Below are 12,500 nucleotides of genomic sequence, written 5' to 3'. Positions count from 1 at the left end.
GTTAATTGGAAGGTGACTGGTCAAGTACTTTGTCAGTGTAAACAACGAGCTCTAGTCAGGGGTTGTCGTCAAAACAAAATCGCCAACTTACGTGATGATACAATAAGCTATTATCGTCATCAATTCTCCAGCAAGTGACAATGCGCAACCTATATAAGTAATCGTTTCTAGTGCTTTTCTGTGTCCTGATGAAATTTCCTAGGAGAGAGAAAAGATTGGATTTCATCGTCTGTTTTTGCTCGCTATTTTTATAGCTAAATGACTTGTGGCAATCTCGGATTATTGTAGTGCGTTCGACAGTCGCTTAGCCTGTGTTTCCGTAGGGTTCCAAGCTAGAAAACTAAGCATGTGACAAAAAGAGACTGTCATCAGATCGAGATCAATACACGTGCGAGAACCCACGCGAGGGTGCCCTTGCAAACAACAAAAGAATCTTCGGGGCGGCTATTTTGGTGTCCTTTACAGAGCAAAATCTCGATTCCTTTTGGCAAGACCACACAATCACTCAAGCTGAACAAAATTAGGACGTGTTCTCGTTCAATCGAACGCAATTAAGATACATGTTATGACTGATGTATAGAGTTTTGAAGGAGTGATGTCCTGATTATCTTGATAACGTTATACATGGATATTCAAAGCACTTCCATCTACCATGAAAATGTTTTAACGCGTGTACGACTTTAAAGTGCTACTGTGACGAAATTTGAATCTTCCCTATCGAAGCCATTTTGGCACATAAACACGTAGTCTGTACGAGAAGAAGAATGCTGTTTACCATTTTCAAATATCTCTTTTTGTTCTGGAGATATTCAAGTTTTTTTAATATGCAAATTAGCCAAGTGATGACGTCATAAACCCTACCAAATTTTGATCAAGTATGATGGAGAAAGATATCTCAGCCAATTTGTATCAGAAACACTTGGTTCTTTGCACTAAGATTCTAGTAGATGTGTTCCACAATATGAGCATACCATTTTTGTTACCATGGCAACATACTGGGTTCCAGACCTCCCTGATATTAAAAGCTTTGCAGACCACCTTTGGCGTTCTGTTTTGATATTTGCAAATGGTGCCTCATCTGCATGATCCTGTCAGCATATAAAGATGTTAGGTCGAGTTTGTGGCCTTGGTAAATGTATTTCTAGCCTGAGATCACCAAAATATTGAAATCAGGTTGGAGGGGACTGGAAAAGAGTGAGTCGCCATGGGAACCAATTTCTTTACAGTCGTAGGTGTGTTGCCTTCAGAACTATCAGCTCACCAAGTTTCAATGGTCTCTGTTGCAAATTGACCGAGATAGCTCTATTTATATTCTTGATGTTCTATTGGGTTGGGTGAATGACGTCATCAGCCTTCTCATTTGCATATTTAACACATTTTTCAAACTTAAATATCTCTGGAACCAATGCAGATATTTCCAAAGGGTAAACAGCGTTTTTAATGTTTCATGGTACTCTATGTGATAAACCAAAAAACTCAAGGGATAAAAATTTGATCACAGTAGCACTTTGATTTAAAATAGTGTTTTCAAGTGGAGACAGATTATGCACAATTCTCAGACACCAACCTTACTTTCCGTGACTTCCATCAAAACAGCAAAGTTAGTTAGATGATTACAAGAGCAAAGGATTTGCCTGCCAAAATTTTCCATCAATGAGCACCCTTTGTTTGACCAAGCCCCGCTCAGTTTAGACCTGCGATATGAAAAAGACTTTCATCTAAAGAACCTGAAACGTGTTTTTTTGCATAGTAGCAATTCCTTGCTTCCTACATTATTACACACTCTGTCTTTGTAGTGTGTGTAAGAAGCTCAAAGCTTGAGTATAGTTATAATGTGATTCACAGAAAGTCATGCCTTTCTCGGATGGGAAAAAATTCTCTCTTTGGGCTTACACTGCATAGATTGATAAATGATGGTTGCAAGACGAGTGCCTTGTGGTAGTGTTGTATCACATTTCCAAAATCTCGGAGTTTGTAAGTCGGATATAGAACCGACACAAAAAAGGTTTGTGGCTAATTATGAAACCTCACCATTAAGGGCGTCCGTGTTCACAGGTTGTTTTTGTAATTCAAGACATTTTAACGAAGAAAATCGAACGAAATGTGATACATAAATGAAACATTTTTGTTTTTAGTTATGATGGATTACAGCGGTTTTCAGTTGAATGTCATAAAACAATAAAGCGTGTTCACATGACGTCACGGCGGCGATGTTAGTGTTCCAAAACAAAGCGGCCATGATGGTGTATCAAACTAATCCTTCGAGAATTGCTGCTGGTCACGTGAGTGGAAAGGCTCTTTACCAAAGTAATTACTTTGACCAATCACTGCAGGTGAAGACAGCGCAATGAACCAATCCAAATTCGTACTGAGCAATTCCATGTAACTTGCTCAAAGCGTGGTTAAATCGCACGTGCAAGTCGCATTTGGTTTTGGTTTTCCTTCTCATTGGTTGATAAACAGGCGCGAGACTTTTAAACCAATAACCAAGCGTAGCAGTTGCAATCGCGTAATTACTTTCGACATGTGTCCTATATGAAATTCGGACAAGTGATAACCCCCTGTTCTAGCTGACTTTGCAACAAATTTTCAGATTCTATCGGTGGTTTTGTTGGTCTTACTTGTAAGAAAAGTTCCAAAAAACGCAATGTGGTCCAACTTCGTCCTTTACCACCTGAAGATTTAAGGCAAAAAGCCACAAACTCAGACAAGACTTTCATTTTACCGCGAAACTGGAATAGTGCTGAAGACCAACGCAGTGAGGTTGACCTTTGTCAGTGTTGTAATCTCTCCATGGGTCATGTCCCTCAATGCATCAGTCAGTGAGTCAGTGAGTCAGTCAGTGAGTCAGTGAGTCAGTAAAACAGTAAACAGTAAATCTTTATTGCGCCTTACTCTCCAAAGGGAGGTATCTGTCTCGTTACAATAAAGGTGATGATATATACTAGAATAACTAATTAACTAAAAGATCATACAATTACTTGTAATACAATTGGTATAAAATTATTATTTTTAATTATTTTGCGTTTAGGATGTCTTTTCTCTTCTGAAACATTAAATATGTGTATTTACCTACTATCTTTGAAATGGTTTCGTTTTCTAGGGTAAGTTATACCGTATCTTATCCTCATCATTAAGGCTTTTGAAAGCAACATCGTGTGTTGAAAGGAGAGAATGGAGCTCATTTCTAATGTTATCGTACCCTGGGCAATACATCAAGAAGTGCCGCTCGTGTTCTATATAGCCTCTATTGCAGACTAGACACGTCCTTCCATCTACTGCGATTTGTGCACCTCTATTTTCGTATTTCCCAGTCTGTATTCGCAAGCTATGAACCCCCAGGCGCAATTTTGTCATACTTATTCTATGTGCTTGGTTTCTGATAGTTTTGAGATAGTCTTCCAATTGGTAGTCGAATTTGACTTCTTGGTGTGTAAATTTCTCTCTAGAGCCTTCGGAAGTGTTGTTGCGAGCCTTCAGCCAATTTCGAATGTAGTCCTTTTTAAGCTGTTTCTTTATGGAGGAACGAGCATTCTTGATGTGCAGTAGGCTTGATGTATTGCTTGTAACTGCTTGTAGGGTGCATTCGTATAGTTTTGTCATTATGTAATACATCAAAAAATTTGCGTGATGAAATGCTTCCTTTAATAGAGGATTGACTGTTTTATGCTGTAATCTAAGCGAGTAACTAAATATTGAAGCTTTTATGTCTAGTGAGTCAGTGAGTCAGTCAGTCAGTCAGTGAGTCAGTGAGTCATTCAGTCAGTCAGTTAGTCAGTGAGTTAGTGAGTCAGTGAGTCAGTCAGCGAGTCAGTCAGTGAATCAGTCAGTAAACAGTAAACAGTAAACAGTAAATCTTTATTGCGCCTTACTCTCCAAAGGGAGGTATCGGTCTCGTTACAATAAAGGTGATGATATCTACTTGAATAACTAATTAACTAAAAAGATCATACAATTACTTGTTATACAATTGGTATAAAATTATTATTATTATTTTAATTATTTTGCATTTAGGAGGTCTTTTCTCTTCTGAAACATTAAGTATGTGTATTTACCTATTATCTTTGAAGTGCTTTCGTTTTCTAGGGTAAGTAAATACCTAATTTTATCCTCATCATTAAGGCTTTTGAAAACAACATCGTGTGTTGAAAGGAGAGAATGGAGCTCATTTCTAATGTTATCGTACCCTGGGCAATACATCAAGAAGTGCCGCTCATCTTCTATATAGCCTCTATTGCAGACTAAACACGTTCTTCCATCTACTGGGATTGGTGCACCTCTATTTTCGTATTTCCCAGTCTGTATTCGCAAGCTATGAACCCCCAGACGCAATTTTGTCATACTTATTCTATGTGCTGGGTTTCTGATAGTTTTGAGATAGTCTTCCAATTGGTAGTCGAATTTGACTTCTTTGTGTGTAAATTTCTCTCTAGAGCCTTCGGAAGTGTTGTTGCGAGCCTTCAGCCAATTTCGAATGTAGTCCTTTTTAAGCTGATTCTTTATGGAGGAACGAGCATTCTTAATGTGTAGTTGGCTTGATGTATTGCCTATAGAGTGCATTCGTATAGTTTCGTCATTATTTAATACATCAAAAAATTGGCTATGACTTTTTGCGTGATGAAAGGCTTCCTTTAATAGAGGGTTGACTGTTTTATGTTGTAATCTAAGCGAGTAACTAAATATTGAAGCTTTTATGTCTATACTTAAAGGGTACCGTCCAAGTTCTGCCCTACAGGCAATGTTCTCTGTGTACCATGGGGTATTTAGTGTTTGTTTACAGAACTTGATATGGACTTGTTCGATAGTGCTTTTGTCAAAATGAGTCTTATATGATAATAGCTCCGGTCCCCATATTTCGCATCCATATAGTAGTATAGGTTTGACAAGGGCATCAAAAAGCTTATTCTTAATTGTAATTGTGGTCAGTGTGGTCAGTCAGTGAGTCAGTGAGTCAGTCAGTCAGTCAGCTAATCAATCGATATAATCAATCATGAAGTAGAGCAAAAACAAAAAAAAAGCAAATAGCTTGAACAATAAATCAACAAATATTGAAACGGCTAAGATGAGAAAGCAATACGAAATATGGTAACGAGGAAATTTAGACTGAGACAAGAACAAAACAACAAGTACAACACGAAGTGAGAAATTGTAGTGCATACTTATGCGAATTGAACATACACTAAAGTCACTGAAAAGGATAGTGACGTTTTCCTTAAGGATACCAGTTGGGTTCGGGTCTATTCTTCCAGAGATTATTCTGCTCCAAATTCTGGCGTTTGTTACCATATTACTGCTAAAAGAAAAAGTTGGAGAGTAAAATAGTTTGTATTGTTTGAGTTTAATGACATATTTGTAACGCTGAGTTAAAGTAAGAGTTTCTACAGAAGCAAGTAGATGAGTAATAAATAAGGGATGTACTGTTAATATTATGCTGCCCTGAAACCTTGAGCCTACCTGTCTACTTGTTTCTTTTCTGGAAACCATAGCGACATCTCATTATAAACAATAAATACAGCAACAGCTTCTACAGGGCAGTCAATAAATAACAAGAAATTTTTAGTTATTTTCAAAGGAATGACATCATATGTTCTGTGAAAAGAAGTTTTACTTCCTTTTATTTTTATTTTGCTAATTTCTTTCAAGCCTACATTGATTGGCTAACTAAAGTTTTCCAGGCATCCTCCGTTAGTGGCGAATATTGCTTTAGGAGGTGACTCGTTGTGACTGCTTGTCGTTCTGGTTCTGCATTGAATGGCAAATTATAAAAAAATGTCGATGATAATGAGCAATAAAATGTAGCAAAGGTACACCCTACCTTTTCTTTCGAACGCCCCTAATGGTAGAAAAATGCTCGCCCATCCTTCGTCGGTTGGGAATTCCGTCTCATTCAGAGCAAAAATGATTTTGTCTTTTTGATTCATGGGAACTTTCTGGACTTTGATAGCTGTAAGGTAGCAGATGATTTTTTATTCAGTCAAATTGGATTGGCACACACTAGGGATGTATTTGCGGGTTGAGATCGAGACAGAAAAAGTCTCTTCCGGGGAGGATTTTATTACCTTTGCGGCTATACTTAAGGTGAAAGGAGTAGCATGCAGAATAGCTAGATTGAAGTATGTTTTGATATGACCTCATTTGGAAGTATCCCAGTGACATTGTCTGCTGTGAATAGAAAATGAACCCGTTTAAGTTTGCTCATTCTGTTCCAGGAGAGAAACCACATAGACTGTGTCCTTGGGCTATCATAGCTGTTACTCACCAAAATCTTCCTTTGTAACGACTATTTGTTCATCTTGCTTATAGTGAATCTTGCCATACTTAAGTGCAAACGATTCCAACTGCCGTGTAGCTACAAGCACATTGATGTCATTCTCTTCGTCACGATCTGTTTTCAAGGCTCTGAAAAGCTGGCTCGTCATATTGATCGCAGTCTGGAAACCAGATGACTCAAAAGTGAGTGAAAAGCATTGACAAAATGTGATTTTTTTCTTGTTTTCTTCGTTACTGTTACGCTTAATTCACTGATAAATCAATTGAGCTCGTTAAGAGGAATTTCTTCTACAGGAATTATAATTAACTCGCCTTTCAACGTCATTTGTGGGTTTTGGTTTTTCAAACGACATTTTCCACTAGTGACAAAAAGCCAGCACAACCAATCAGACTGCTTATAATTTCTCCGTACATGTACAATTAATTACATACAAATGATACGATAGCTAAATCGGTATTTGTGAGTTGTAAAAGGAGACGGAGAAACTGCTGTTCTTGCAAAATACGAGAACAGTTCAACAAAGGGGACAAAACAGCTCAGCGCTATTGACCGACAAGATAATCATCCACCCTTACTTTCAAAGAGTCTTTGTCCGTGACACTTAGAGCTTCTATCAACTCCATGAAACAGTACAACTGCAAAGAAATCAAATTAAAGATAAACCTGTTATTCACTTCAGCACTTTTCGAGTTTCTTTCTGTCGAAAGTACTTATCAGACGATTTTCAAGAAATGGACGAAATTGAGTTGCAGATAGGTTACAGACATTAACTACTTTCACCTTCCGAACTGCTTTTTGTCAGAAACATCAAACGCCTTCCAGAAAATGGAAAAAGTGTCACGTTATGAATGGTTTCATCGCGCGAACTGTATGCTCGGCAGGAGCTGCTTCCTGACATAAAATACTGTCAGCCTTACTGACTAATTAACCTTTACGATTCTATGACGTTTTCTGGGTGTTTGACGATACTAGCAAATTATTCTCCAGGCTAGTTCCTCGGTTTTTTTATAGCTAAAACACTGTGGACCTTTAGATTTAGCAACTGTGTGAGCAGGGTATTAATTTACCTATTTTCTAATCCTTCGGAGGGAACCATTGTCTGAAATAATTAGAAACGGTCAAGTAAAAAGGAAAAGGCAAAACGAAGAAGCAATTAATTTAAGCGAAGTGAGATGACCTCTCGTTGTACGTATTGAATCATTGATCAGGGGTATAAACACTAAGAGCATTTCATTTGAAGAAGGAAAAAAGTGACAGACCTTGACAACTCGTAGACAGAACGTTTCACGTTTAACGTGCTGTCTAAAGTAATTAAAATATAAAGAATATTGGAATGATGAACTATTGCCTTGGCAAAGGGCGAAAAGAAAGAGCGAAAAATCAGAATCCTGCATTCAGACATCAAAGATATTATAATGTTACAATGTGTTGACTCTCACGGCCATCAAGTGGCTGCACTTGTTGAATTCTCTGATTAATAGTTGCAGTATAACTTTGCATAACGCATGCATTAGCGTTTAAGAGTCGATATATTTTTATATCTTGGTTCTGAAGCTGATGCGGCAAATTACTGAATGGAATACCCTACCTTGGTTTTAGCAGATTGTTTCTTGTGTGTACCACTAATTTCGCGGCAAGCGTTGTTGTTAAGTGGGTCTGAACCTGACGTAGATCCATTGAATGTCTCCTCTACGCTACTCGCAGCTTTGGATGCAGAGAAACATGACGAGGATGCTCTGGAAAATGAATGGCTTGACAAGGATTGTACGGGCCATGTCGTTTCTTTAGTAGTGCTTGTTGTTGCTGATGTCACCGTGGAAGGTTTGGCTGTTGATGCCGCCGTTGTCGTTTCCGAGGTGGTCTTCGTCTTTGTTGTTGTGATAGATGTCGGTGTTGATGATGATGATCGTAGAACTGACTGTGGTAATAGCGGCGATGACAAAGAATGAGATGATGACACGACTTCCGATGATGATATTGAAAAGAACCTTGGCGAAGATTGTGGTAAAGAGGAGTAAAAAGATGATGATGATGTTGTTGTTGTCTTCTTTCTTGGGTCTGGCAATGTTATTGTCATTTGCACGTCGTTTATTACGATTAATCTAGAACTTCTTGTGGACGTTGATTTTCCCAAAGTCGTCGTCATTGGAGACTCAAAAACTGTGTTAATCACGGTGGATGTATCTAAGGCAGAAGGGAAATTATGGGCTGTTATCATGTGAGAAAGGGACGAGATAGTCTGCTCAGAGTTGAAATCTTTCGACCCCTTATTCTAATTTCCTAAACGCTTCGTTCAGTAGCGATGTTTGGCTTATTTGGTATGGGTCATTTTTCGGGAAGAAGATGGTGATTAGTTGTGGGTCGAATTCTAGTTTAATATGCAAGAGATTTTCCCATTCGGCATTAGCACCTGGGAGTACGTTATTGGAAAATGGTTTTCAAAGTCAGTGTCTTTTCTATTAAGGTTTTCTCTGTTTTTTTTTTTTTTGTGGTCACAAAATGTGTCGTGGCAGTGTGCGAATCTTCAGCACCTTTAGATTTGCCACGATCCTTTTTGTTGTAAACACCTTTCTTCCTTTATTTCTTCATTTCTTTGAAACATAACGGTCTTTTTCCTGTATTGACTTAAGTAGGTTCAGAACAAAAACCCAAATAACTTATCACGTGAACAAAATGCCATCAGATCGATTATTCCGTTTAGTAAGCAAAATCAGGCGATTTTCTTGTGTTTCTTCAGCCCATGCCTTCCTGAGATACCCAAGTCCATAAAAAAGAAAGAAGAAGTCCACAAATCTTCAAATTTATAGCGTCAAAGTACCGGACGTGAAATGGTAAAAAACCGGACAAAATGTCCGGCCTCCCGCCTCAAACGAAAACCCTTTGCTACCCAGAATTTCGCTTTTTCTGTGTCGCGCAAGCCACGTAAACTTGGCAGAACTAGCAGTAATTTGGACCCACGACCTTGATGTGAGAGGCATGGGTCTGCTTTCGATTTGACGTCACAAACTGCTTTGCATTCCTACTTTCAAAGAAATTTTGCATTTGTGACGTAAAAATCGAGAATAGACCCATGCCTCTCTCATCACGGTCATGGGTCCAAATTACTAATAACTTTGCCCGTCTTGCCAGGCAGATAAAAAGCGAAATTTTGAGCTAAGAATGTTTGCTTTCGGTCTGGAGATCAATATTGTAGGCTAAAAATAGTTGAGTTTAGGTGCACTTTTTTGGTCCTTCAGCCAAATCACTACTTACTTTACGCTCCATTTCTAAATGTCGACTTACCTTGTTCGCAGATGTAATAATGTTCTTTGTTACATTTTTCGGGAACCATTACCTCTTCAATCTTGTTAACATAAAAGCAGTATTCCTTTTTTCCGAGGCCATTCTTTAAGCCATCAATGTATGGATCAACCTTTGCAAGGACTGTCGAATTTTTCTTCCAGTAGAACTTACCATTTTTCAACCTAAACATAGAAAATTTGGAATTTCGTCACCGTCATATAATTAGTGCAATTGATTTCTTAACCGAAACATGATATCATCGGCCGGTCACCGGCCGTGATTTTATTGGCTGTGGCAACTTTTTCAAAGTTAGTTTACAAACTTTACAGCGGAGTCGTTGATACTTGGTCATACTGTGCATTTCACCTTTAGCAGAATCCCAGTCAATTTTTTGTTGCTCGTCTGTAAATAATCGTAAATGTAAATGAGGAATATAAACGTCACCTTAGCGCAGTCCAGAATTGGTTTCCTATGTGACCACCATTATTTAGTGTGTTGCAGACTTCAGTGACGAGATATTTATGACTGATCCTTGCCAATCGTGTGGGAGGCTCGCACTTCCCTGATAGCTTATTACCTTTCTCTTTCTTGTCACTTGGTTGGTATGTTGTAGAGTCACTCGGTTGCAGATCTGATGAAAAGAAGCGAAGAGCATCTTAAACATGAAATAAAGTCAGAAACGGTGATTGTAACGACAAGAATGGTGACATCGATTGGAAAGGGACGACGGGGACTGACCATGAAGACGAAGAATCGGTCTGCGACTATGATGATGATGACGGCGACTACTACGATGACGATAGCGATAATGATGATGATGATGACGACTACGATGATGATGATGACGATAACGATGACGATGACGATGATGATAGCGATGGTGGTGATGATGACAACGACAACGGTAACGATGACTACCGTTTTGATTAAATTGGTGGTGATGATGACTATGATGTAATGGCGGATGTGGTTGTTGATAATGATGACGATGTCGCTGTTTTCACCTTTCTTAGTTCCAGCCCCAGTTGTTCAAACTATGGATAGCGCTATCCGACGGAAAAATCATTATCCAGTGGATAAGTCATAGCCAAACCAATTGCGTTATTCAGTGGATAGTGATTTACCCGGTGGATAGCGCTATCCACTGGCAGCAAGCAAGTATTAAGTAACTTTTCAAAGGAGAGAGTTGAGTCAGAATAACATTATTTTCGTGTTTTTATGACAAGCAGCAGCCCACTCTTTCGCGTTTGTCGTTTCGCGTAAATGCGATGCTTAATCTGTCCGTGAATATCAGTGATTTCCACTTCTTTTCAGTTTACGACTTTGGTTGACTTGTTGATATTGGCTCCAGGCAACGAAATACTCTTTGAAAACGTTTGCCATGTTGCTTGCAGCTTGTAACGTCTATTTTCAAGACACTATTAATGTTCTTGAATTTTTGTATGGAACACTATTTCTCTTAGCTCAGTTCCCCGCGCAAGATGAAACAAAACGAAATAATTGTTTTTGTCTCTTTGTAATTTTAAAACAACTGTATTTAATTAAGGTGACTCAAACCAGTTTCAACACTTTCAAGAGACCTTGTTATTACAAGGATTGATACTACAACACTTTATCACGTAAAATCTTGTTTTTTTGTTGTTGTTTTTTTTTTCTCATCTTGTCGATGGCTATAAAACCGATCTGAGGGCGCAACTCCTTCAGCGATTTGGTGGATGTGCGTTGGCTCATATGAGCTCTTCCGCCCTTTGACAGCTTTTGTTTTTAATGCTGCTGGGTGTCCACTCACCGTCCTCACTGGTCAAAGATCACGTAACAGCAATTGAATAATACCATGTGAAACATCAAATATTGCTGAACGAGATGCAGTCATTTTTGTGACCTAACAAGTTACCATAGCAACAGAAAAGCCTTGCAAAAGCACCCTATATTTTTGCTTTTATTTTTGCTTTAGTTGCTCATATCTGAAACGAACTCGGTGACCCAATTTTTAAAAATTTCTGTGGAGAGGATTCATAGCTACCTTAAATTTTGAGTTATTTAAGGTTGCTCTGAATCCGCTCCACAGAATTTTTAAAACTTTACATAAAGTTTCATTATGGCATGCTAATTACATTTCAGGAATAAAAAATGGGAGTCACCGAGTTGGTTTTTGAGATATCAGCAGCTAAAGCCAAAGTATGGGGTGTTTTTGCAGGGCTTTCCTGTTGCCACGGTAACTTTTTATGTCGCAAAAATGACCCAATCTTTTTCCGCAATAACAGGTGTTTGATATGGTTCCATAACATTGCTGTTAAGTGGCAAAGTGTTGTAGTGTCAATCCTTCTAATAACAACGTAACGGTTTCTTTTTTAAGTGTTGAAACTGGTCATTTTAAATTGCAAACTGAACGTTTACGAGCGTTTTCGTAGTTGTTCCACTTCGATCAACTTTCTATGAGCTAATCAAACTAATCAGGCATTGATTTGGTAAGGTATGTGGTTTTACGATTGGAGCCAGTTAAAGTTACTACGGTAGGGGGTCCTCCTTTTAATTCAACACTTGAGAGGCACATTCGAAATACATCTTCAACTGTGGCTGTAGAGTTCTGCACAATTTTCCTCATCGAAAGCGATTGCTTAGTGGTATTAGTTGTATTCTCTTTTATGCTGCCGTCGTAAATCGTAAAGCCGTTGACACAGGGTTCAACATCTTCCAATATTTCTTGCCCAAGTTGTCTTGGACAATGTTGCACAGACATATTGAACGGAATAGAGCTCGTCTCTATTTTCGTTCAACATCGTTCACCAACGCTCAACGTGTTGAATGGCATATTTCAACGTTCAACATAAGGCACGCTATTCAACATTTGTTGAACAACAGCTGCAACATTTGTTGATCAAGAAATGTTGAACCGTGTATCACCGGCTTAAGGCCGCCATGAATAAACCACTGATTTTAAGATATG

The 12,500-nt window shown here is 38.6% G+C and overlaps 1 protein-coding gene and 1 long non-coding RNA gene across 4 annotated transcripts in view; one reads left to right on the top strand and one right to left on the bottom strand.

Moving 5' to 3' along the window:
- LOC138003365 (uncharacterized) overlaps positions 1-12,500 on the top strand; it is a 20,989-nt gene that overhangs the window by 716 nt on the left and 7,773 nt on the right. The window contains exons 2-3 of one of the 2 annotated variants that reach the window (XR_011123511.1): positions 6,304-6,453; positions 10,167-10,655. This is a non-coding gene — a long non-coding RNA (uncharacterized lncRNA). Of the gene's footprint in view, positions 1-6,303; positions 6,454-10,166; positions 10,656-12,500 lie in introns of those variants that run through there. The other variant, XR_011123512.1, reaches the window with a different exon arrangement.
- Positions 1-12,500, bottom strand: part of LOC138003357 (adhesion G protein-coupled receptor E3-like) — a 27,721-nt gene that overhangs the window by 13,427 nt on the left and 1,794 nt on the right. The window contains exons 2-12 of one of the 2 annotated variants that reach the window (XM_068849381.1): positions 9,998-10,184; positions 9,554-9,735; positions 7,860-8,455; positions 6,847-6,906; positions 6,260-6,431; positions 5,816-5,944; positions 5,455-5,524; positions 5,179-5,293; positions 2,622-2,674; positions 1,568-1,694; positions 92-198 (exon numbers count right to left, since the gene is read on the bottom strand). In XM_068849381.1, the coding sequence (XP_068705482.1) occupies positions 92-198; positions 1,568-1,694; positions 2,622-2,674; positions 5,179-5,293; positions 5,455-5,524; positions 5,816-5,944; positions 6,260-6,431; positions 6,847-6,906; positions 7,860-8,455; positions 9,554-9,735; positions 9,998-10,184 (1,798 nt within the window). The remainder of the gene's footprint in view (positions 1-91; positions 199-1,567; positions 1,695-2,621; positions 2,675-5,178; positions 5,294-5,454; positions 5,525-5,815; positions 5,945-6,259; positions 6,432-6,846; positions 6,907-7,859; positions 8,456-9,553; positions 9,736-9,997; positions 10,185-12,500) is intronic. The other variant, XM_068849382.1, reaches the window with a different exon arrangement.

This window comes from Montipora foliosa, chromosome 5 (genome assembly GCF_036669935.1).
Source record: "Montipora foliosa isolate CH-2021 chromosome 5, ASM3666993v2, whole genome shotgun sequence".
NCBI classification, from domain to species: Eukaryota; Metazoa; Cnidaria; class Anthozoa; order Scleractinia; family Acroporidae; genus Montipora; species Montipora foliosa.
Note: the sequence above shows the minus strand (reverse complement) of the source record. Positions and strands in the feature narration are given on the sequence as shown.